Here is a 26,692-nt window from a genome sequence, read left to right as displayed (position 1 = left end):
CTTCCACTTTGTTTTTGTCCAGAAATTTTATGTTTGTATATCTCCAGATTATCTCAATTGGCAAAAAATGACTTCACAGAAAAAGTGGACCTGGTATACACTTCCTGTGCCCATTTCACGGGGACTGTAACAAAAAAGCGATGGGTTTTCAGTTATGTGAGATTTTCAAAATAACATAAATTTTGGATGAAATTAATTTAACGTAAATCTTCAAAAAATGAAAGAGAAGACCATATAGCAGCTTTTGATTTATGAAAAAGAAAAGCTGACAAAAATGCAGTCTTTCGATGTGTAAATTCAATTCTCGAGATGTTTATATAGTCAGTCTATAGCCAACTGTATATCGAAACGTCAAGGCAATAAGCATCGTTTACTTGGAGGCAAATCTAGCTTGATCTTTTTTAGCAGGTCTTAGTCTAGGTCACCAATTTAAACTAATCCGTTCAAAAAACCGAATTTGTTAGGCTAAGCAAACAGTTTTGAGCCATTTTGGAAGTTATTCTTAGTGGGAAATCGGCTTTGGTATTTCTCAGAAATAATACGTATGTTGCATTTAGAACGGAAAATTTAAGCGAAAGTTTTTGATATAATACGCACAAAAATTCTCTATCTAATGATATAATTTATTCAATTCAATTTACTCGGTAACATCCTCCGGCCCGGAAGAAAATGTTGGGAGGATTGGTACAAGCTTAACGAGTGGGCGGATGAGCGATCCGGATGACGTGCGTAAGACGGCGGAGCGGGCGACGCTGTCGGAGCCGTACCAAAGTTTTTCAATCCGAGCAGTTGGATAGTAACCCCTAGGGTTGCTTTCTTCAATCCAAACTAAATCATCGACCTTGAGGTGCTGCTCGGCAGGCGTCTGCCACTTAGAACTACGGTTCAGCGCAGGTACATACTCCTTGAGCCAACGCGCCCAAATTGCATTGGCGTATGACTGTGCACGGGCGTATTGCTTACAATGATCGAACTTGTCGACGCCAACGATAGTCGGAATTCTGGTTGCTTGGTTACCGAGTAGAAAATGGTTAGCTGTTATTGCGCCTAGGTCGGACGGTCGGCGCTTACGGGCGTTAAGGGACGTGAGTTCAGTGCGAATTCGGCGAGACAAAAAGTAGTGTTCAAAACCTCATCTGTGAGGCGACGCGTACCGAGGATAGTGTACATTACTCTTTTAAAACTGCGAACTAACCTCTCCAAGATGCCACCTTGGTGTGGCGCACTGGGTGGATTGAACCTCCACTTAATGCCCTTATTGGCAAGTTCGGCAGCGACGTTAATCGTATTCCATTTTTCCACACATTCACGGAGCTCTTTCTCCGCTCCAATGAAGTTCGTACCGTTATCCGACCAAATCATAGCAGGAGTACCCCGACGGGAGACGAACCGCTCAACTCCCATTACACAGGAACTAGTGTCCATGGACGGGACAACTTCAACATGGACAGCACGAGTAGTGAGACAAGTGAAGAGAAATCCCCACCTGTTCTCGGTAGTCCAACGAACTGTGACGTAGAATGGGCCGAAGTAATCAACCCAGGTGTTGGTAAAGGGAGGAGACTGGTATGCGAGTCTCTCCTTTGGGAGGTCTGCCATGATAGGTTGAATGGTTGCTGCACGGAACTTTCTACACAAGACGCAGTTTGATTTGATGGAACGCAGTGTGGAACGTAGTTTTAGGATGGCGTAACGTTCTTGTACCTTTGACCTTAAGTAATCGATGCCCTGATGATGGTTCTTAAATGAGTATGCCGCAGAAACAGTTTAACAAAAGTATGACGCGCATCCAGCACGATAGGATGCTTAGTGTCAAAGTCAATTTCCACTAGCCGTCGGAGTCGACCAGAGGAACGGATGAGACCATCAGGTCCAATAAACGGAGTAAACTGAGCAATGCGGCTGCTCTTCTTAACGGATTTGTTGTCAAGAAGATCCTTTCTTTCAATATTAAAGGACTCTCCTTGAACCAAGAACTGGAGATGACGCTCGGCTTCGTCAAGCTCAACAGGGTCGGCTATGCTGCCGTCTACGGTACGGTAACTTTCATGAGATGGTAAAAGACGGAGCACATATTCGGTGACACGAAGTAATTTTTGATAAGAACTGAACTTATCAAACGGGATTAGATTAATACTTTGTTCCTTAGGGGGCTTGGTTACGGATGCGGCTAAAGATGAGATGGAGTCATCATCTTGTTCCTTGGTTACAGCGCCGAGCTTGATGTTATCAACGACGTCAGTATTTGGTACAAAAGGGAATTGCTTAGTTCTCAAGAAGTCAGGGCCCCTCACCCAGCTACTTGATTGCAAAACTTCAGCGGACATGCCACGCGTGCCAGCATCGGCCGGATTATCACAAGTGGCGACGTGGTTCCATTGGTCAACGCTGGTGTTCTCCAGGATTTCACTAACACGATTTGCAATGAAGATGGGGTGTTTGTTTGTTGAGTTTACCCACTGCAAGACGATTGTACTATCTGTCCACAAAAAGACTTTGTCCACAGTAACCGTTAATGCTCGACAGATTTCCCTTTTTAAACGGGCAGCGAGGAGAGCGGCTTGTAATTCCATTTTAGGAACTGTCATTACCTTCATAGGTGCAACACGGGCCTTGCCCAAGACAAACGCCAGCTCTGTTATAATCTCCCCGGAGTTGCAGGTTACTTGAGCCCTAAGAAAACCTACTGCACTGAATACGTCTTGCGAGCTATCACCAAACATGTGGAGTTCAAGATGTTGGAATAGTCCTGAAAAGTAACTTCTCGGTATAGTGATCTCAACTAACCGCGGCAGTTCAATACACCAGGCAAGGAATCTGTCAACTGCGTCTTTAGGTAACTCGTCATCCCAAATTTGTCCATTGACATGCCAATTGTCTTTCAAGATTAACCGAGACCAATTGGGTCGTAGAACTTTGACACAAGACTTAGGACCAAGCGCTGTGTTTAACTTTTCGTGATGGTGCTGTTAGTACACCTGCTTACAACCAGAGTATCGTTGTTGTGATCCCACTTAAGCACGTGCATTGATTCCTCCTTTGATGAAACGATGACCTTCGGTTCAGTGGATTGAGCAGACCCGTCAATTCGGTCAGCCAGATCTGGTACATTGCTTAAAAACTTAGTAAGCTTGAACCCACCTAGATGGAGAAGATGTACCAATTCCTTCGACCTAATGAGGGCCCTCTCGGGGGATTCCACTGAGTCGAAGTAGAAGTTCTCAAGGACGGCTTTTGCAGCTTCTGGGTACTCCTTAGCATTATCGCGTGCCGTGCGCTAAAGTGCGTAGTTGGCGCATGTGGGCGAATCTTTTGCCCCAAAGATGTGGCGCGTATACTGGTTTACCACAACATTTGATGTGGGGTCCTCCCGCCACAAAAAGCGCAATGATGGTTGATCACATGGTAACACTCCAACCTGAAGGAACATTCCCTCGATGTCGGTGGATACGGCAAATGGATGTTGTCTGAACCGTAGGAGTACATAGATTAGGTTTTGCAGTAAGTCAGGTCGGGTGAGTAATGACTTATTAAGAGATGCGCCATGGAATTTAGCTGCTCCGTTTAGTACCCTACGGACCTTGCCCGGCTTGTTCGGGTTAACAACCGGATGGTGTGGTAGATCCCACTCTCGTTTCGAGCGACTTTTCATCTTATGAGCATCTTTGACCTTTACTACGTAGCCTTTGTCTAAGTCCTCTTTGATGGTATTCGAGTACTTTTCTCTTAAAGTCTGGTCTTTCGCAAGCCGCTTTTCGAAAGACTTTAATTGAACAAGAGCTGAGAAATAATTTTTGGGCAGTTCGATGTTATCTTCAGCCCATAGCATTCCGACATTGTACCTTTTTCCATTATGCACATTGGTGTTTTCAAGAATTTCATGCGCACGTGCATCCCAGGAGGATCGTGGGTCTACTTGCTTAAGTGCGCCGTACGACTCCGTGTCGTACCAAGATTTTACCTGACTAGCGAGTTCAAAATCCTGCTCCATATTAGCTTTGAAACAAGTCGAGACTAAACCTGAAGATGTCGGTAGAGGGCCGCCTAGAACCCAACCTATGGGCAAGCAAACAGCGAAGGGCGAAGACTTCTCGCCGGCAGCGAAGTACTCTAACGGGCGAATGGCATGATACACATCCTGTCCAAGTATCATCTCGATGTTTCCATAGCAATACGTAACTGGGTCTAGAACTGCTAGGTGCGGGTATGTTTCCTGAAGTGCTTTAATGTTAATGACATCGGCGCCTACATTTAAATCTTCTTTTTTGTAAGGGCTGACTTTAAATGGTTCAAATGCTTGGTTGTCGCGTGGTGTTACAATTAGTTAAACTAACTTAGTGTCTACAACCTCCTCGGTATTTATACTCTTGACTGTTAGTTTCAATGCTGTGCCGTGCAAACCAAGCCCATTAGCAAGATCATTGGACACCCAAGAGTTACTGCAAGCGGTGTCGCACAAAACTAAAGCCGTGGTATCTTTACCAGAAGAGGTCTTCAACTGTAATTCAGTCACCTGAAGGAGGCCTTTCCCATTACTCACAGATGACAAAGTGGTGGTCTTACTCGATGATTCGACACAAGGAAGTTTACTTTGATTTGCGCCAGCATTAGAATGAATTACTGTTGTTGTTGTTTGAGGGGGATTTTGATGGATAAATCCTCTCAGCTCCATGGAGAAGTGTATTATGGGAGCTGTTACATCCGTCTTTCCTGCATTTCCTGGGATTTGGGCATTGCCTAAACATATGCTTTTCTCTCAAACATGAGAAACACAGTCTTGCTTCCGCCACTACCTTTGCTCGCTGAGTGGGAGTTTTTCTTTAAATACCATACACTCCCAGATACGGTGGTTACCTTTACACACAATGCAGCGAGGGGTTGGAGGAGTTGCCGATGTTGAGGCTGGTCTCTGAGTGCCCTTAGATTGCGTATTAGCAGCAAAAGTTCTTGAGGCTACTTTGGTCTTTACAACTGAATTTTGTTATCCTCAGTTCTTGCTTTCGATGAAGTTTGTTTCATTAAATCATGTGCCTCCACCTTCTCCTTCAACCAATCGTTGAAGTCAAGGAGTGTGGGCTTAACCCAATGTTTCTTCACTGTGAAGATTGACCAAGACTCCTTTAGATTGGGAGGCAACTCTTGCACAGCCGTGTTGAGAAGTGAGGCGCTCTTAAAGTCTGAGTCATATGAAAGTGATTTAAAGACCCCAACAAGACTTGAAATTGTTGCAGAATAGTTTATGATGTTATCACTATTGTGCATCTTAAGTGAAGGAAAAGAGCTGAGTTTGTCTAAGTGTGCACTGACTACTGCCTGTGGTTGGCCAAATTTACGTTCAAGTGTCTTAAGTGCATCCTTATACATTACACCACAGTATGCGAACTCAGCGATGGCAGTTTTAGCTTTTCCAGTTACAAGCATTTTTAAGTATGTTAACTTGACATCATCAGTCAAGGACTGTGCGTCTATGGCGCTTTTAAGTTGTCCGAACTATTTGTGCCACTGCAGTGGATCACCATTGTACTGTGACAATTTCCAATCGGGCAGTGGATCGTTCTTCTCACAAGTAATTGCCTCCGCCAACTGCTTTATCAAATCCGCAGAATCCAAAGAAGGAGCCGAAGGTGTGGGATGCGGCGGGCCACCCCAACACAACAGGTTCGGAACGGTAGCTCCATACGTTGGCGGAATGATCGGAGTGACAAAGGTGGGGCGGTACCTGTGGAAGAAATAAGTGGATTCGCTTGCATGAAGTCTGATGTTACGTAATTTTGAGCGCCTGTTGCTGCTTGTACATGAGAGGAGCGGAGCGATGTAGTGATATGAGGGTTGATTTACGGGGCCGGTTGTGCAGTGTATAAGTTTGCAGATGTACATACAAGCGGTACTGCATTAGATGGGACTGCTGCCGGAAAACGCCAGACATTTGGATCCGGAGGAGCAGGAGGTGCGTGGGTTATGGGGACAAAATTTTGGGTCTGAAAACTCTTTTGTGGGGGTGGTGGATGAATTAATTGAGGTACAAAACGTTTGCGGAGGAAATGAATGGTGCAGGTGGAGAATGGGGTAACAGATTGACATTATTCGCCACGGGGTTAGTGGCGTGTAGTGGGAGTGCTTGTGGCGGCGAAGGAGGAAAGCGGAATGCTGGTGGGATTAACGGGAAATGCGATGGTGCGGGGTTTAGAACGGGGGATGGGGGGGCTGGTACATTTATGTGTGCTTGTTGCGGATTAAGTGCTAGCGGAGCATTAACGAGTGTATTTAAAGGCGGTGAACGCGGAGGGCTGACTAAATTCAACTGTCCCCGCATGCTCGACCTGCGCGGGAATTGATGATCTAATTGTAAACCATCGAAGTGCATTGTTGCTTGAGACAGTTGTCGGGCTGTGTTTGGGGCGTTTAGTTGAGTTGGCATACCAAAGTTTACTGGGGGTGATGGAGGCGTATATTGAGGCTGTTGCTGCTCTTGCATGATGTTGCTTGCATTATGTGCTTCATTGGTTACATTGTTTCTACTACTTGGTTGTTGCGGCTCATGGACAGGGAGGTTAATGTTGGCCTCAAATAATGATGTGTATTGAAATTGGAGTGTGAGTTTGGAAGTTGAGTTGAGGAAGGTCGTTGGAGAATTGCTTGGTTGGATTGGGCGATGGAACCAGAAAAGTGCAAACTCGGTTCGTTTGCAACATCTGCCATGTTCCCGGCCGGTGACGAATTAACCCAATCTTGAACAAGTTTCTTGCTCTTGACTGAACTTCTTTCCGTAAAGAGCCCACTCATTTTGCCTGTACCAGACCCGTCTGCTGATGATATTGTCGTCAACTTAATTTCCTCAAGGGCTGCAGCAGCTACTGCCTTGCGATGATCCTCCTAAAGCTGCTCAATTTGCAATTCCCGCAATTTCGTTTGTTTTTCCATTTCAAGACGCTGTCTAGCAATGCGAAGCTTTGCCTCATGTTGTTTCTCAAGTTCCTCCCTTTTGAGTCTTGATAGTTCTATGTCTTGTTGACGCTGACTTGATCTTTTTGAGGAAGTCATATGTGAACCAGATCTTGAATGGTGAGGGGTATACAGCTCTGCTGTCTCTTTGTCATGGACCGTATTGATGTCCCTCGAGCAGCAGCAATAAACTCGTCAGTTTTCTTTGTTACAGTCTCTAACCATTTCTCAAGGTTTTTACAGGCAGCGTCTGGATCTTCAGTCTTTTGTGCCAGATCAAAGCGCTCTTCATTCTTATCAACTACTCTAGTAAAAGCATCTTTGCACTTCACAATCAGACGTTCGATCATAACTTTCCTGTCTTGCTTATCAACAGCATTGTTAATTTCACCATAGATGTTATAAAGTTCAGCCTCTAATTTTGCCCTGGCACTATAATGTTTGTTGAATTTGTCCTGCAAGGTTGTCATGATCTTATCAAAACAGGAACCACAAGTTTTATTTAGTACTACTATAAAGTACACAGACATGCAACAGCACAACACAAATGGGTTATACCGAACCCTAGTGTGACGGTTTGCCTAGCAAACCGCCAAAGAGCAAAGATGTTTGTCGAGTACAATAGTACCCGGCGAAAGAAAGAAAGAACGGTGCGCAGGAAGCGCGAAAAAGGGCAGAACGGGAGACGGGACGTACGGGAAGAGACGCCTAATGATTAACGCACGACGCAACGGGGAACCGGACGGACAAACGGGAGAGTCGGGCGAAAAGCGCGCGAAGAAGCGGGAAAATGGCACGGGCGGGGCGGAAATGGCAAGGAACGAGACTAAACAACAAACCAGCGTACTAGCAGAAAGAAATTATACTACAGCAAAATTCAACATACTACATACAACAGATAAACGGGGGATAGAAAGAAACAAGGTGACACGGAAACAAAAAGGACGGAAACGGAAAATGAAACCAGATAACCTGCGGAAAACGGATGGTAGTGAAAAACTCGAAGAATGGGGAGAGCGAAACGTTTAGTAAAGCGCTATCGGAGAGAACCAACCACAAACTAACCCGTAACTCGTGAGTTAACTAAGTCACACCGCCAGTCAGCGGGTAGACTCCCACAACAGCGCAAGACTAAGTGACATTCAGGTTACCAAAGGCTTGTGTGAGTTCCGCCTCCTCGAACGCATGACGGGTGCGAAGCGTTTTACGACGGCGCTTTGAAAGTTTCTTCGGTCGGGAGCGTGTTATCAAGGACCGGAGGTTGTTCTTAAGAGCTAAGACTATAGTGAGTGTTTTCAGCTCAAGCGCAGGCCTTTGGTGTAATGCTCTGTACTCTTTAAGTAAACTAAGATCTTTCTGTTTACGTTTAGACACAATGTCTCACTAAATGGATGGTAACTAGAGTACTACGCTTGAGCTGATCGTAGATATCAGGAGTTCCCTCTCTGGGGCAATACACTATAGCTTCTATGCGCACCTGATAGTTTTCAAGCACTGAAATAAGCTGCGAAGGTGTTAAAGGCTTGTTGTTGTTACTGCGATGACGTGAAAGCGAATTGTTCACTACATCATGCCATATAACTAGGCGCTTCTTATCATGAAAGAAATGACTCAACTGGAACTGCGCTGTTTTTCGGACTTTCAAAGCGTTGGGGTTGAAACTTAAACCCGGTAATGCGTAAACGTTACGTTTGTAACGATTCTGTGTTATTTGGGGCGCAGTTTTTATGGCGTGATGAAGTGAACTTGCAGCTAATATGAAAACCATATTATGTTTTTACAACATAACTGATTTGAGCTTTGCTCAAACTCCGAACCTTGATGTTAAATGCACGATTTTCATGAGTTGCCAAGAATAAGCGCTAATTTGCAAAGAAAATCAGTTATCTGATTCTTTTTTTCAAAAATTGAAAATCTTGACCAAACTCTTAATTCTACTTTTTTTTATACAAGTGTTCTATCTGCCATCTATCAACGCTTTATATAATTTCGTTTGCAAAATTTTATTAAGTTTGGTCAATTTTTTCAAACTTTTTTTTTGCTTCGCCGAGTTTATTTCGTATAAGACTTTAACCGTTCCATTTACTAGTATTTAGCCCGATTTGGTCAATTCCAAAATTTTGACCAACAGTTTTCAAATTCGATGTTTTTCGACAAAAAAAATGTGTATGGGGTGGGTTATCGGTGACCAGTGAACTCGAAAAAATTCGTTATATGGGATAGGAAATGGGTTGTGGGAGGCTAGATTTGCCGGTTATTAATCAATTTACGACAACAATCAGAATGTTCATCTCGGATGAGTCTTACAGTTTTTTTTGTGGTGTCCGCTGTAAAACTTCGGGCCGTATTGCGTCACAGAACTTGGGTAGACTTTTTGCCCCTTGTTCCCCTGAAGCTTCAAAATAAAGTCGCACGGCTGTAGATTCTAAGCTAGATAACACTTGAAAGATTCAACGTAAATAATTATCTTAAATAACGTTAAAGCGAAATTTTTTATTGTAGAGCTGTTCAATTTTCAGTATATTTGAATTCGTCCGTATGATGTAAAAGGGAAATTTTCCAAGTCAAACGCTCGCCTGGAACAAGTCGAACTAACTGGAGTGAGATTGCGCATGTTCTCTAACACTGGTTTGCTTCTGAATAGACATTGGCAAATATTCGCAAGAAGGCAGTCGGGCAATTCAAGTATATCACACCTCTTTCTTGACTAGAATAGATACTTGCTTTGTACAATTTTTCCCCATTGTGATACGTGTTCGCTTAGAGTATTCAGTTTGAACTAATTCCGATAACAGCGCCGTTTCAAGTCACGTTTCCATCCCACGTTTACTACTACCTGGCTTCAAGCAGCTGAGACCAAGAATCTTAATGAAATCATCAGACCTCTTTAATATGTTTATCACAACAATTCAGCTAAATGCAATTTCTCAAGCCGGGAAAGGCACCAGAAATAAAGCTGACAAAAATGCAGTCTTTTGATGTGTAAATTCAATTCTCGAGATGTTTATATAGTCAGTCTATAGCCAACTGTATATCGAAACGTCAAGGCAATAAGCATCGTTTACTTGGAGGCAAATCTAGCTTGATCTTTTTAGCAAGACTTAATCTAGGTCACCAATTTAAACTAATCCGTTCAAAAAACCGAATTTGTTAGGCTAAGCGAACAGTTTCGAGCTGTTTTGGAAGTTATTCTTAGTGGGAAATCGGCTTTGGTATTTCTCAGAAATAATACGTATGTTGCATTTAGAACGGAAAATCTTAGCGAAAGTTTTGATATAATACGCACAAAAATTCTCTATATAATGATATAATTTATTCAATTCAAATTACTCGGTAACAAAAAGTGACAATGACTAAATTGGTGAAAAGAAAAAATAAAGGGTTAATTTATCATTTTCAATCTGAAGGTTTCCTTTGCAACAGTGCGTCTCAGATTTTGCAAGAATTTAACGTTCTTTATTAGCAAACAATCGGCGGACTAAAAATTGACTGATTATTACTCGAAAAAATTTGTACTAATTATTTGAAACTTTAGCTGCTTCAGAAGTTATTTTATTTTTTTACAGAACATGGAGTATATAATCTTGATTTAAAATATTGCGAAAGGAAAATTGGAAAGTAAATATTGTTTTTGTTTTGTCGACTTCAACCAGTCGGTTATAAATGTAATTTACGTGTTCCAAAAAACATGCGTTAATTAGCGAATTTCTCAAATAGAAAGATTGCGGTTGAAGTGGTGGGAAATTTGATTATAGACGTTTATAGCCCGAAGTATGGGAAAAGGTGGGATTGGGTTTCCTCAGACATAATTTAAAGAGTCTGGCAGACTTTTGTCCTGGGGTTCTTCTAGTAATAACCTTTGTCTGCGTGACCATAAACAAACTGATTGTCAGTTTTCGTAAGGCATTGATTAACATGCGGCTAATATGTCTGACCACCGACTGCTGAGTCCTATTATTCCTGTGGCATCCCGGTGCTTTTAACAAAAATCAGATTGCCAGTGAATTTATTTAGCCCGGTATCCAGCTCTTGTTCCATCACTTTTCATGCAGTTATCAAATATTAAAAGGAAATGTATCTAACTACTGCACTAATGTATCAAGCTTATCCTATAAATTGAGTTCTGATATAAAGTTTTACATTGTCAATCAGTTTTTTTTAGCATGAAAAGAAATCTCATCACAAATTTTGCAGCGTTTTTTTTTTTCAAATGAAGATTACGCCGTATTGAGTGCAAAAAATGTACCTTCATGTTCAACCTAAGATCTCCAAAATTTCAAACTAAACTCGGCTTAGCCGGAATAGAAGCAAGCCTCCAGAAATTAACCATCGTAAGTATTCTACGGAAAGAACGGAAACTAACATTTTGCGTTCAAATAAAAGTATAAAACGTTAGGGCAAAGTATTCGCCTTAGTCTTAGTCAAACAAACTGCCGTATCTGTTGATAAGTGACCAATTTTAACAGGAGGGAAGTTCTAGCTAAATGAAATAAATTTTTCGGCTTCGCATAAAAATGGTTAACTGAAAAACATACATAAATTATTTTCAAAGTCAAGAATCTCCTGCTCAAATCCGCTTGATTAAAAAAAATATTACGTTGGGTTCATCCAGCGATACACGAGGCAACCAAAAAGCTACGTGCACCTGAAGAATAAAGCGCCACTAACATCAAATAGTAAAACATTTTGAGATGAAATCAGTTCTCTAGTAACAACTCTATACGCCTAGTTTATATGCTTTTAAATATCTGGTAGGCAGTTTCTATAGTTCCCAAAAAAAAGTTCCAACAGCATCTGAGTAAACTTTACCATACTTTTTTTCCAAATACGTCCCCGACAACTATCTGTTTATTTTATTGTTGCTTCAAAGTTTCTATAGGTTTTCATTTTGATTTGGCTCAAGACCATTTGCTGACCCTTCCAGTACCACCTGTTCCTATTTTTTGAAGAAATTGCTACCAATCTTTGATTTATTCATAGTAGGATTATCCTGTTGAAAAATGCAATTTGTGCCTTTGACTTGTTTAATAATCTGTCCATCTGATTGTTTTTTTATTCAAAACATAAGTAATCGTGTGTGCAAAATCGATCATAATTGTTGTTGTACAAGAATAACAGCTCTAATTCTTCAAAGAATTCTCACAATAGCTTAACTGTAGAGAACTTGAGCCAAATATTTTTTCAATAACATTTTTATGTGCACTGTATGCTAGGTTAGGAGACGGGGAGACACTATCACCCGAAATTCTATCACGAAAGGTTTATTTTTGGTAGAAAACTTTTTCAAAGTTTACTCATAATGTCCCCAGTTTGCACCACCTCCGGCTTGGAATCAACTCAGTTGCTCAAAAGTAAACTGATATAATTCGACACAATAGATAAACAAATTCAGGTATGAATCAATTGGGTTTTAATCAACAAAAATAATTCAAGGTAATAAATTGGAATTTATCAAAAGATCCCAATCTCTCTGAGTCAAACTGAACAAGCAAAGCTGTCTTTTCTAATATCAGCCTCACGAATCTCTTGTTCTTGGCTCTCGATATTCTTTTTGAAAGTCTTTCTTCTCTTAAGAAAGACCGATTTTACTCGACAACAACAAATACTCTCTCTCTCTCTCTCTCTCTCTCTCTCTCTCTCTCTCTCTCTCTCTCTCTCTCTCTCTCTCTCTCTCTGATTTTGTTACTCACATTGAGCTCATCTACGATGTGAGAGTTGTTTTGAGTCTTCTATAACTCCGCTGCTACAGCAAACAACCTTGGCGTCTAACTCTTCCTTAGCAACTAATCGAATCACCACGCATTAGAACGATTGAACAACAACTTTAATCAAACCGTAATTTAAACAACTTTAATCAACTTTAATGAAATGCAAGCAAATAGTCTTGCCAACAATTTTTGGGGAACAGATTTTCGAAATTCAAGTTCTATCATCTTTAATTGCAACACTTTTGTGATGAAAGTAGGATTTCCCAAATTCTATAAACCGCCAAAGATCCAAAATTAATAAATTCATTCAACAAATTTTCAAATAGTAAAAGCTATTCAAAACTGTATACTTGAGAAAAGAAACTTGAACAGAAAATGTGCAGCTTGATAGCAACAACTGAAGTTCTGTTTCATGAGCTCAGATAATGTAAACCTCCTTTTTATAGAACTTGCACACAGTTTTCAGAGATGTGCAGATAAATCAGAATCAGAGAATTTTTTTGGTATAAAAGGAGTGGCATTTTACAACTTTGTATTATTTTTCTTTGACTCTTTCGCATTCCAAAAAGTTTGGCAGAGGGGTTCGATTAGACTTGATTTAGTGATCAACTAGAGCAGATCCATTTTCAAAAGAGTCTGTTTGTTTACATCTCCTGTACCAATACTGTGGTGTGCTGATTTTTGTGCCTAAAGATATTAGCTTTTGGAGTAAACCTTGAGATAAGAAATATTGTTTACCGTCGATTGTTGGAATTTAAAACCTTCACAGCAGCCATTTTCCTTCCGCTTCAAAACCACATAGCCTGATTACCAAACCTCTGGCCGTCTTGCTTTATATGGCTGTTTATTCTCAAGCTACTGATTTTTTCATAAAATCCCTTGAGGCTGAAAACAATGAAACTGCATTTTTATGTTTACCAATTATCCAAAAAATTAAAAAATATCATTTGCAGTCTTTGTGATTCTCTGCTGAAGAATTACATTGACCACTCGTTTTTGTTCCAGAAACTTTTTTTCAGTATGTCATCCTCTTAATTAAATGGATTGAATCTCCCTCCATTGGATTTTCAGTTAACAGTTCAATAAATGTAAAAAAAAGCAGGAAGAGTTGGGAAACTTTCGCAACAGTCGTTTTGTTTTTTCTCAACTACTCCTATGGCTTTTTCAACAGTGGCAAAAAATTACCTTCATTCAGCTACTGAAACCAAATTAGAAAGAATTTCGATGAAAAGGGTCAATTATTTCACAGATAAGGGATTCATTCAAATTCATTTCGCTGCTTTTAACGAGAACATTATTAATTCCATTTTAGCTGTCTGACACTGATCAATTTCTTCATGCCGTGTGAGACGGGGGAGAAGATGGGCTATGGAATCACTCTCTTCCTTGCACTCTGTGTCAACTTACTGGCTATCTCAAGCATGCTCCCACACACTGGAGAAGAACTGCCCATTATACGTTAGTAGCCACTACTCTATTTCTTGTGCTCGAAACTGTATACTGTATAGTTTTATCAAGTTTCGAGCTCTGTACCAATTAATCCCCCATCCTCCCGCTTAGTGGGGCTAGAATGTGCACCCCTCCACCCGTACGTCAAAAAACAATGGAGCCCATGTTTTCAATATAACTGTATTTAATTTAAGGTCAGAGCTGCGCGACAAAACTTGTGTAATCATAACAAAAAATCTTGAACTCCAGCTTATTGGGTTACACAACTGTTCGGATATTTGGCCCCTCTCGTGAAGCAAAGAGTTAACTCAGAAGTTACCTCTTAGATTTGTTTCTCAAAACGACGGATGTTACGGAGCACACATTAACATTGTATTTTGACCTAGACTAAGCTAGACCAACTAAAGTTACTGATAAGCGTGCATGCTGGAAACCGTAGGCGACAAGTCGAGCAATTATTTTGGAATCTTCTGGACTATAAAAGCAAACCAAAACTCTGGCTTGTACAGAGAGTGCAGTAGTAACGTGCACATTAACTTGCTGAAATGGGATTTTAGAGAAATTCCTGGTGGTGTGTATAATGATGGTTGCATTCTCTCTCGTGTCGACGACTGTGGTGTTGAGACTGTACCACACGGAGCCACATCACAAAATACCTTCTTGTGTAAGTTATTATACTATATTAGGAACTCAATATCTCTATTGGCGTCGACTGGCAGAATTTATCGCTGGGCTCATAGATTTGAATTTACGTGTTCTAGAAAATAAAAAAAATCGTAATTACAACTTGGCATCATTTAGCGGCAATTAAGTAGCATTTAAAAGTTATGAACTTAATCATAATTATTTACACCATAAGAACCCGACGAGCTGAATCGACGTTTTCACCGAGAAAACTAATGATCAACTTTTCAAATTTTTTATCGCCCCTTTCATAATGAATTAAAGGATTATTTTCAGTTACTGCTTAGAAGTCTGACTCAGTTCGAAATTTAGATCAAACGACTGATGGCTCATGGAATAATACGCACAATGTTCTGTGGGGGAGCTTGCCGTGTACTCATGTCCTGTCTCGGGTTCAGCGACAACGCCCGGCGCACTCTTTCGGGCAACGGCGGGAATTTCCCGTCAAGACCCGCGAGTCGTCAAAACTCATTTAAGTACACGAGAAATAGTGCTGGGATGCTGTACATGGAACCGAAGTATACTTCGGGGGTGTTTTGTCACCGGAATGACTGCAATGGTATGGGGACACCCGGAACCGCGTATAAAGGTTTGAAGACGGGTCCAAGGGCACTGACCCCTGAGAGAGTTGAGAAGGATCTAGAAACGTTTAAAGAAAACCCGTACACAGGTTACTATATTTCTATCAATTTTTACCATCAGGCAATTTTAGAAAGATTTGAACCAGGGAACATTTGAAAGTCATTCCAAGTCACTTCTTCTTTAAGAAGAGTAGATCATAGGAGTAATTTTTAAATTTCATTGGCTCCATCAGGTCTGATAAAGTGAAAAGAAACCGGACACATGATCAATCTTCATAAACAAACATCCCTTTTGAAGTAAAGAGATGAAAACATGTGTTCTATGAAATTAAAATGACCACTTGTAGCAGTCTCTCAATCTGCTATGGCAGAGTTTCAGTTCACTTCTTTAAATAAATCAATAGTCCCTGAACATGCAACAAAAATTTGTTTCTTTTTAAAATTTTTTTGTCGAAACAATTATTTGCCAAGTTTGAACAAGGAATTTAGCAAGGAACAATCTAAATATCTTAAAACTGCTTGAAGACACCAGTTGATCAAACTTCTTTAAAGCCTATTGGTGAATTGTCAGATCTTAGAGATGTGTTTTTATTGATTTAAAAACTAAGATTCTAAAAAGTTTTGACAGGCAGTTTATAATTATTTGTTAAAATGGTGGCAATGGCATCAAAATTCAGAGCCCTATGAGCCCTCTATTCAATCGGATGCTCTTTTGATAGTCACAGAAGGAGCTGTTCTTTCAAATTTACGCTTGTCTAAAAGTAGCTCAGTAAAAAAGACACTCCACACCCTTCCTAAGAAAACAATGGTTTGAAACAATTTCTTGTTTTGCGAGGTTTGAATTCATTCATTTTGCATGCACAGACTTTAAAATTGGGTTTGTTGTTTTTTAACACTATTACTAACTACTGGTACAATTTGCATTATGTGCTCCGTAAACTGCATTGCAAACTTACATGAACGATGAAAATCGGAAAACTAGGTCTTCAAGCACACTCACACTAAATTAGCATGTTTAAAGTCCATTATAATGCACTCAAGTGTACACAAGTTTGATGTTGCAAATATGATGCATCATCTCCTGCAGTAGGATATAGAAGTTGTTCAATTTCAGCATTTACCCACCAGCTGACATTTTTGGTCGTCACCGATCTTAAAACCCATTTACATCGGAATGGTCAATCTTATCAGATTGTTTTTTAAGAAAATGCAAATACTGAACATTTAAAATTTATTTAATTACTTTGTTAAGCCTTGTTAGGCGTAAAGGTGCATAAACACTTTCGAAAACTCAATTCAATGCTTTTTCGTTTTATGTAGCAAACACTCAAAATCGACTACAAATCATCATGAAGCAACGTATTTTCAAGCAACGGTCAATAAGTCAACGTAATAAGTTTATAACGTATTAAGGTGCTCATTTGGCCGGTATTTTGTCTTATAACGAATCAGTTCAATGCCAGTCACCATTTTTACCGATGAATCCAAAAACCCGAGCAAAATAGACCCGAATCTTGTCTTATTTGATAGGTTTTATAATAAGGATTACTTAAAATTGTGTTAAACAAACTTTTTCCGAGTTTTATACGTCAATTGAAACCATTTATGTGCTAATTTAAATACTTGAATCTGATTAGATAAAATTATTTCACTTAATTATTTCCTTTGTAACAGCCTCCAGCCAAGAGGAAGACGTAGGCAGAATAGGTACCAATAAAACAAGCGAGCGGACGAGCGATCCGGTGGACGTGCGCAATACGGCGGAGCGTGCGAAGCTGTCTGAACCCTAATGTAGTTCATTTATACGCGCAGTAGGGTACGAATCCTTTGAGTTAGTCTCCTCAACTACCCAGACCAAGTCACCGGTTTTAAGGTGTTGCTCGGCAGGCGTCTGCCACTTAGAACGTCAGTTCAGTGTGGGAACGTACTCTTTGATCTAACGAAACCAAATAGCGTTATCGTAAGACTGTGTGCGGGAGTAACGCTTAAAGTGATCGAACTCGTCAACGCCAACGACCGACGAAATTGCGTTTGCTTGGTTACCAAGTAAAAAATGGTTAGTTGTTATTGCGCCTAGGTTGGACGGTTCGGCGCTCACAGGCGTTAGCGGGCGTGCGTTAAGTGGGTATTCCACGAGACAAAAAGTATTGTTCAAAGTTCGTCGGTGAGGCGACGGGTACCGAAGCTAGTGTAAAGCATTCGCTTAAAACTACGTACTAGTCTTTCCCAGATGCCACCCTGGTGTGGAGCGCTGGGCGGGTTGAACATTCACTTAATGCCTTTATGGGCAAGTTCCGCTGTAATATTGATAGTTTTCCACCTTTCGATATTCTTGCTTAGTTTTTTTCCGCGCCAACGAATTTGGCACCATTGTCTGACCAAATACCTGAGGGTGTACCCCGACGGGACACAAACCGCTCCACTCTCATTACGCACGAACTGGCTTCCATGAACGGAACAATTTCAACATTAACGGTGCGAGTAGTTAAGCATGTGAACAGGAAACCCCCACCTCTTCCCGGCAGTCCTACGCACAGTAACGTAAAACGGGCCGAAGTTGTCGACCCCATTGTTCGTGAAGGGATGAGAGTGGAATGGAAGTTTTTCTACTGGGAGGTCAGCCATGATGGATTGAATAGTGTTAGCGCGGAACATTCTGCACGTGGCGCAGCAGGATTTAATCGAGCGCAATGACCATCGTAACTTAAGGATGGTATAACGTTCCTGTACTTTAGCCCACAGATAGTCAACACCTTGACAATGGTTTTTTAAGTGGGTTTGCCGCAGAAACAAAATCACAAAAATGAGGCGTGCGTCAAGAATATAGGAGGTTTTACGTCAAAATCAACTTCGAACAACCGTTTGATATGGCCACCCGAACGCATTAGACCATTTGGTCCGACGAAGGGGAAAACAGAGCAATACAGCTACTCCGTTTAAAGGATTTGTTTTCCCGGAGATCTTTTCTTTCGGAATTAAAAGATTCCCCCTGAACAAGATACTGAAGTTGACGCGCGGCTTCGTCAACCTCAGTGAGATTTATTATACTACCATCGAATTTACGGTAGCATTCATGTGAGGGTAACAGCAGGAGTATGTATGCTGTATGCTGTTAGTCGTAGTAACTTTTGATAAGATCTGAACTAATCGAAGGGGATTAGTTTCGGGGGCGGTTCCTTGATTTAGTTGCGGAGTTGCGGTCAATGATGTGTTAACTTCATCAGTTTCTTTGGTTGCTTTACCGAGTTTGATGTTATTAACTACTTCAACGCTTGGTTCGAACGGGAATTGCTTAATTCCTAGGAATTCCGTGCCCCTCACTCAGCTACTTGATTGCAAAACCTCAGCGGACATACCACGAGTACCGGCGTCTGTCGGGTTATCACTTGAGGCGACGTGGTTCCACTCGTCAACGCTAGTGTGTTCTAACATCTCACAAAGACGATTTGCAATAAATATTGGGTGCTTGGTTGTAGAGTTAAGTCATTGCAAGACAGTAGTTCTGTCGGTCCACATGGAAATCCTGTTGACATTTACTGTGAGGGACCGAGATGTAAGTGAGGGACCGAGATATCCTTTTTTAATCGAAAAGCCAGCAGCGCTGCCTTTAATTCCAGCTTCGGAATTGTCATTAACTTTATGGGTGCTAAACGGGCTTTACCCAGTACAAATGAAAGCTCCGTTTACGGCCCTCTAAAAGCAGTTACTCAAGCTCGGAGGATTGCAATGGCACTGAAAACTTCCTGCGAACTATCGCCAAACATATGCAATTCCAGGTGTTCGAAGTTTCCCGAAAATGATGAATACCTTGATGGGAAAAAAGACCTTAGACACTAGGCTCAGTACCAAGCGTCGTGTTAAATACTTAGTTAATGTACTGGAGGTACCTCGAATCACAACTAGAGTTTTATTGTTCTGATACCATTTCAACCCAAGCACATGCGAAGATTCCTCCTTAGATAACGCGATTACTTTTGGTTCATTTGACTGCAGTGACCCATAAATTTGATCAGCACGATTTGGTACACTACTTACAAACTTAATAAGCTCGAACCCACCTAGATGGAGAAGATGCACCAATTCCTTCGATCTATTGAGAGCACTCTCAGGGGTCTCCACCGAATCTAGGTAATCGTTCAAAGAAAAATTTTCTAAGACGGCTCTCGTTGCTTCCGGATACTGACCTATGCTTTTTCTGGCCGTGCGTTCCAATGCATAGTTAGCGCAAAAGGGTGACTCTTTAGCCGCGAAAATATGGCGCGTGTATTGATACACTACACCGTTTCTTTTGGGGTCCTCCTGCCACAAAAAACGGAGTGATGGCTGGTCACGGTCTGGGACACCAACCTGGAGAAACATACCCTCGTCATCTGCGGACCTGACAAATTAATGATGACAAAAAACTGAGAAGTACATGGATGAAGTTCTGGAGCAATTTGGAGACATTGAGCAAAGATTTGTTCAAAAAATTACCGTGGAACTTCGCTGCACCAGTTAGTAACCAATGCACTTTCCCCGGTTTATTCGGGTTGGTTACGGGATAATGTGGTAGGTACCAGTTTTCATCCGACCGCTGCTCGACCAAGTGACCGTCAGGAATTGTTAAATAACATTTTTCAAGGTGCTCACTGATGGCGTAACTATCTTTCAATGTTGTTACTCGAGAGATTTAAGTTGCACCAGTAATCAAAAGTAGTCAATCGGGAGCTGGATGTTGTCATCATGAGCCACAACATACCCTCATCGTATCTTTGGCCATAATGAAAAGCTGTTGTTCCCAGTATTTCATGCGCGCAAGCATCGGCTGCGGATCATGGGTCAACTTGATTGTACGCATTGTACAGTTTTGCATGTCGTACCATGACTTAACTTGACAAGCCAGTTCATAATCCTGTTGAAAATTTGCTTTGAAACACGTCGAGACTAAACTTGAACTTGACGGGAATGGGCCACTTCGAACCCAACCTATGGGAAAGCGAACAGCGAACAATGAGTTCTTTGCGTCGGCTGAAAAGTACTCTAACGCGCGGATGGCATGGTAGACATCCTTTCCAAGTAACATCTCAATTTCTCCATAGCTATATCTTACTGGATCTAGAACGGCCAGATGGGGTTAGGTTCTTGCATGGACTTAACGTCAATGATGTCGGAACCCACGTTTAATATTTCCCTTATATAAGGACGTACAGCAAATGCGTCGAAGTCTTGATCTCTATGAGGTGTTACAGTCAATTGGACCACTTTTGTGTCACTTAGTTCTTCTTGACTTATACCCTTGACAGTCAATTTTAATGCGGTACCTTGCAAATCTCTAGCTGCCAATGACTGCCTTTGCTTGCAGCTAGGGATAGATGACGAAGCGCTCTGTTGCTGCTTTTGAAGTCTCCTGTTGCGTGTTTGCAGCTTTGATGCAATTTTTGTCTTGATTATATTGGGTTGATAGTATCCTCAGTCTTGCTGATATCCAGAAGAGTAGGTTTCACTTAATGCTTTTTGACAGTGAAGAGTGACCTTGACTCCTTAAAATTGGGCAGTAGCTTCTGTACTGCAGTGTGAAACGCAGCACTCTTTAAATCCGAATCGCGTGAGAGCGATTTAAAGAACCCAACAAGACTAGAAGTGCACCCTGATTAGTTAATGATGTTATCGCTATTGTGCATCTTCAATGGTGGAAAGCTGCTAGGTTTGTCCAAATGGGCACTTACGACCGCCTGTGGTTGGCCAAATTTACGTTCTAAGGTCCTCAGTTCATCTTTGTGCATTGCGCCGCAGTAGGCGAATTCAGCTGTAACTGTTTTAGCTTTACCAATTACAAGGGTGTTACGATATTTCAGTTTTAACGTCATCGGTGAGAGACTGAGAGTCAATTTCGAGCAACTGTAAGGAATCCCCATTGTTTTGGGACAACTTCCATGTGGGTAGCGGGTCATTCTTCTAGCTAGTTATGGCCTCAGCTAATGCCTTGTTCAGGCTTGCATTTTCTGTTTCTGGCACCGGAAGCGTGAAATGCGGTAGGCCACCCCAGCACAATGATATCTCGGCGGTATGCTCAAATGTTGGAGGTAGAAAGGGCGTGACAAAAAGTGGGGCAATGTTAGTAGCTGTACTGAAGGGGTTAACGGGGATGCTACAGATTGCTGCGTAGTTGCTGTTATTAATTTGTATTGGGGTTGATTAAAAGATTGGATGAATGATGGCGGGGTTAGCATTGCTTGGCGGTAGGGTTGGTTAGAAGTTGTTAAAAACGGCTGCATTATTTGTCGCCTGATTTACGTTTGTTGGGTTTTTCTGAGGAAAACGCCACAAGTTTAGATCAAGAATACTGTTAGGGGAATTTTTCGGTGCGTTGGGATACAGTAACAGGCGGGCTTGGGGTGAATGGACACTGTTTGCTGTGAATTGTTAGGGACGGGTAGAAACGTTGTTGCGCTCGCTGGAATAGACAACGGAGTCACGGGAGGCTGAGGACTCTATAATTGTTGAGGCGGGATTGAGGCTGGCGGGATCGCGTGTCGGTTTGGAGGTGGAGGAACATTATGCGGGGAATGGTTATAAGGGAGCTGAGTTTCGTGTGGAATGTTAAATTGAGGTGGACTCTGTCGTTGTGCAAAAGGAGGGTTGGTCAAATGCAGCTGACCAGGCATACTAGAGCTTTTCGATCTCAAGTGTACAGCGGATTGATCTGGAGTGATTTGGTTTGGCTGTGGGCTTGTTCAAAAATCTGGTACAAAATTGTAGGAGTTCGATGGCTCCATAGCAGGTGTCAGTAGCCAGGGAGTTTGAATAGGTGGCTGAAGTGGTGGCAGTGCGACATTCTGTACGACGGCTGATGCTTTGTTCACTGGGTTCACCACACCACTGCCTGAGGGACTATGTGCCTGATCAACCCTTCTATCGTTGACAGATTGCTGGAATTGATGGAGGTATTACCGATACAATGCCTCTTGCTGAGCAACAGAAATTGAAACTCTCAGCCATGTGTACTGAGATAGCATTTCAAGATGATTTAAGTTACCGGCAACGTTACTTGAGTTTTCTGTAGGATTACTCAGGGCATTTTCTTGAACGGGATGGTAAATGGTTGCTGAACCCGACGAGGAAAGTTTAACTCACTTGCAGCAGTCAATGAATTACCGGGTGGAAACGAATTTACCCAATCCTGAACAATTTTCTGGCTTCTATCGAATCCCCTATCTTTAAGTAAGTTTAGTTCACTTGAGTGGTGACTAAACAATGCACGATTACCCATTAGTTCAGCCTCATCTAATTAAGCTGCGGCAACACGCTGGCGTTTGTCTTCTTCCTTCTTTCCTAACATTAGGCTTACGCAGTTCTTTTTTCTTACAGTACGGTAATCACATCCTGAAGAGTATTTTTTTGTTGCTGCCTTTGAGTTTTGAGATAACTGAAAAAAATTGACCAGTAAAATTTTGTCTACCAAAACCAAAAGCGCTGCGCTGGAACAGTTAGTTGACTTTTAATTCCTCCATTTTGCTTCTCTATTCAACACATGTCGGGCTCGACTACAAAATTTTTGTCATCGTGACGTAAATGTGGCGATTTTTGCAAACGTTTGCTTAAAAATTTTAAGACTTTTAAAAAATTATATAAGCTCGGATGGAAGATTTGCAACTGAATCGAATAAGATGCTGTGGTTCCGCTTTTCAAGAAAATGAAATTAAATAATGATTTTGGCGAATTTTCCCCACTTACTCACAAATTAAGTCTGCTGCTGAAACAAAAGCGATTATAAGATACGTTATTGCAAGGCCCTGATAGCCCATCTGTATAAGCTTCAGTCTTCAATGACGGAGGTCGAGGGTTCGAATCCCTATTAGTGAAAATTTTTCGAACACAAAACTTTATATATCCAACAACCTACTGGGAGCACAAATGGAAGAGCTCTAAAAATTGTCCTGTTAGCTTTGAAAATTACCAAGAATTATGATAACCGAAAGAACACTATCAGGTCACAAAAATGATCACACTTTGTTTCGTGCTGCTTAAACAGTTCCTCATAATGGGGAAAGTTATTCATGATAAATGTTATCAAACTATTCTCTCATTACAATCACAGAATGCTTTACTATATTCAAGTTATAAAAACTTTCATAACATGAGCAAAATTGTTGTTTTAAACAAGTATTTTAAAATTTCAACCAACTGGTTAATCATACTTTTATCGAATATGTTAAAAAATATTGTACAATTGTTTGGTCTCCGAATATTGAAATTTTTCCAATGTTCTCAAGAAGCCGTTTCTCTTCAGCTAAAGACTCATCAATGCCGAATGGAATTTACATAATTCAAGCCAACGGAAACCACTCGTCCAAACAATTAGAAGCAACTCCAACTTTCGAACGCCAAATGCTAAATACCAATAGTTTGCCGAGACGAAAAAGCCAATCAAATCCAGTCAACAATCAGAACCCCAAAAGATCAAATTCAAAATCAGTGCATGAGAAGTTAAACCAACTGACCGGAGTCGAAAACTACAATATCAAGACCAATCAAAACCAAAACCAACCCACTGCTGTAAACAGTAGTCTGGTTGACGTGTTGGAGAGACTGCGGGTGTCGATTGACAATTTGGAAGCAAGTAGCCGGGGTCCGACTAAGACTGATTGGATGAAGTTAGCCGAAATGATTGACAAAATAATGGCAATCACCTATATTGGTATTTATTCAATGACATTGATGTATTTAGTTCTAGCTCTCCGCCCTGCCATTTACTTACCATAAACTAAATCTGGTATCTATTTTTTCGTCAAAATTTTTGTCTCATTACGAGCCAGCGCCCCTGCCAAATAGAGCGGACCATTTGTGGTCGATTTTACCGTTTTAACTTCACGAAACTTTCCTTAATACATGTAAAAAGGGTCGTGATTGTGGGATATGACCAAAAAGGATGAATTATACTATTTGAGTGTTATGCAATGTCTACCCTTGTTGCTTGCCAATTTCCACATATTAGCGCAATATTATTTAAAGGTAGAAGCACTGGCTCGTAATAAACCAACACCACTCTCAACCTTATAAGGGCAATCATTAAGGAACCTTCCAAGACTATGTGGCGGTTTTTAGGGGTAATATTAATACCAAAAATTGGTTCTTTCTCATTAGAGCCCCTTGGAAAAATAGTTCCAATAATGGTATTGTTGTGGTAGTGGAGTGCCTGTACGCTCTATATGAAGTGAGCCTTTTTATAATGGAAAATAACCCATAAATTTTCCCCCACAAAACTTTTCTCTGGGACAAATTTCTGCGTCAAGGGTGCGTAAGAGATATTTTTCGAAGTTTTTGTTGACCGCTCGCATTCATTTCCCATTCAATCGAAGGCTTATAAAGTTCAAATGTCGTCACAAAAAGTGGGGCTGAAAATAGCCCCTAATATTATTAAACAGGTTGATAGCTGTTGAATACTTTCATACGAGAGTCCATAATTAATTTGTGTTAGATGTAGATTTTGTTGATGCTTCCTTAGCTGTGTAGAACTGTGAAGTTGTAATAAAAGTGATATTTTAGTTTCATAGATCAGACATACTTCTGTATTCACCAATAATCAATTTATTCTTACCCTCTTTCTTTGATTTCGGAAAAGTATCAAAAAAGAACAATTAGCAACTGTACGATAAGGCATGTGTTGTGTTCTCTTTTTGAATACATATAAGAGTGAACAAAAATTTCATCAACAGCAATTTTAAATTGCACTGCATAGGAAGGATTTCAAACATTGTTTTTCGAAAACAATTTATGCAAAGTAAGTTTTGAGCTCCATTCACAAACTTCGGAAAACATTGATGTTTGAAAAAACTACAAATCTATTTAAAACTAATCTAAAACTGAAAATCAATTTCAAATACCATTATAAATTTTAAATGCATTGACTAAAATCCGTTAGTTTACAAATGTACGCAACTCTGGTGTCCGATAAAAAAAATAGGGCAAAACTGTCCAAAAGGACCTATAATTCAACTGTCCAAGAGAAGTACCCAAAAACAAAATGAGGCTAAAAAGAACATTTAAGCTTGCAAATTAAGCATATCTAAGTACTGCTTTTCAGCAAAGGTCATTATTGGTTTCATTTGGCTTGAAAATTTTGTTTTAATCCACTTATTATTCGATACTTCCAAAATCAGAATCAAACGATGCACTAACATTATCAGTTGTTTGCAAAACAAACCAAACAATTATATCCCGTCTCTAAACCAACAATTCATCTGCATTTGTTTAAAGTTTGTATGACTTTTTGTTTCGGCTGTAAAATTTCAAAAGAGGATCAAGAGGGAACTTATGTTGTAGAACTTGAGACAAATTTGAAAACAATTGAACGTTATAAAGTAGAAAGGAGACATAAACCGAGAAAAGGTCTATCAATATGTATTTAACCATTTAGGCAACCCGATGCCCAACCAACAGAAATTGGAAAGCTGAAAAAGAGAAAATTGGAAAAGCGTTTTTCTGTTATAGCCCCCCAGCCTTATATAGCAAATCAGCTTGCATCCAGAAATTCAATTTTTGTTACTTATCGATACTTGTTTTGATAACGGTAACATGTCGTCATCAGAGCTAAATTGAAAGGACTCTTAATCTCGATTACTTGAAAAATAGATTGATAAAAAAGTTTTCGACAAGATAATTATCGAATTGATAAAACACGCATTATTCAACGGCTACTCGCTTACTTTATATGCAAATTGTGATTTCTTACATATGTATTAATTTCAAAACTTCGCTGCAAACCTTAAATGCCGTTTGCGTTTATTTGACTATGTGTGTATGAAATCCAAACAAAATGATATTATATGCATCAGTCGGGGGCGAAAATCGACGTGAGAGCGGCTATAACAGAAACGAGCCATTGGAGAAAGCAAATTAAAGTGAACATCAATTTAGGTCTGCGAAAAAAAACTATTCAAGAACACCTTAGTCAGTGCATTTCGGCTAACTATAACGGTATACAGATGAAGAACTTGAAAAGTTTTGGTCAAAACAACCCTGATTAACCAATTCCAAGCTTTCCTGGTGCGTTTTGCAAAAAAAAAGCAATTGAGAACTCTAGTCTTCTGAATTGCTAACTAGGGTCAACAGTGAGGGGATTCTGTCGCCCAGAGGATTGATCAAATAAAATAAACCGAAGGTTTTGAATTGGTGAAGCAAGCGTTACTTTATTACTCTGCAATTTCCCCTCTTCAATTTCCACTCCACTCTTGTATGCTGTTGCAAATTAGATTGCCTTGAAATAAGTTAATTCACAATGGGGCTCGTAATATCAATTCTTATATGGATAACAAAAGTATGAAATATTACTTGCACATCAATGGAAAG

The 26,692-nt window shown here is 40.6% G+C and overlaps 1 protein-coding gene across 2 annotated transcripts in view; it reads left to right on the top strand.

The window, feature by feature from the left end:
* The window catches only part of LOC142344061 (neuronal acetylcholine receptor subunit beta-4-like), a 94,223-nt gene extending 70,013 nt beyond the window's left edge, over window positions 1-24,210 (top strand). For both annotated transcript variants that reach the window (XM_075395538.1, XM_075395537.1), the window contains 4 exons: window positions 13,963-14,108; window positions 14,657-14,763; window positions 15,096-15,453; window positions 23,634-24,210. In XM_075395538.1, the coding sequence (XP_075251653.1) occupies window positions 13,963-14,108; window positions 14,657-14,763; window positions 15,096-15,453; window positions 23,634-24,106 (1,084 nt within the window). In that variant the 3' untranslated portion in view covers window positions 24,107-24,210. The remainder of the gene's footprint in view (window positions 1-13,962; window positions 14,109-14,656; window positions 14,764-15,095; window positions 15,454-23,633) is intronic.
* The last annotated feature ends 2,482 nt before the right edge of the window (window positions 24,211-26,692 follow it).

This window comes from Convolutriloba macropyga, chromosome 8, assembly GCF_964194025.1.
Source record: "Convolutriloba macropyga chromosome 8, txConMacr16.3, whole genome shotgun sequence".
Classification (NCBI taxonomy): domain Eukaryota; kingdom Metazoa; phylum Xenacoelomorpha; order Acoela; family Convolutidae; genus Convolutriloba; species Convolutriloba macropyga.
The sequence above is the reverse complement of the archived record's forward strand: the minus strand, read 5'-3'. Positions and strand labels throughout refer to the sequence as shown.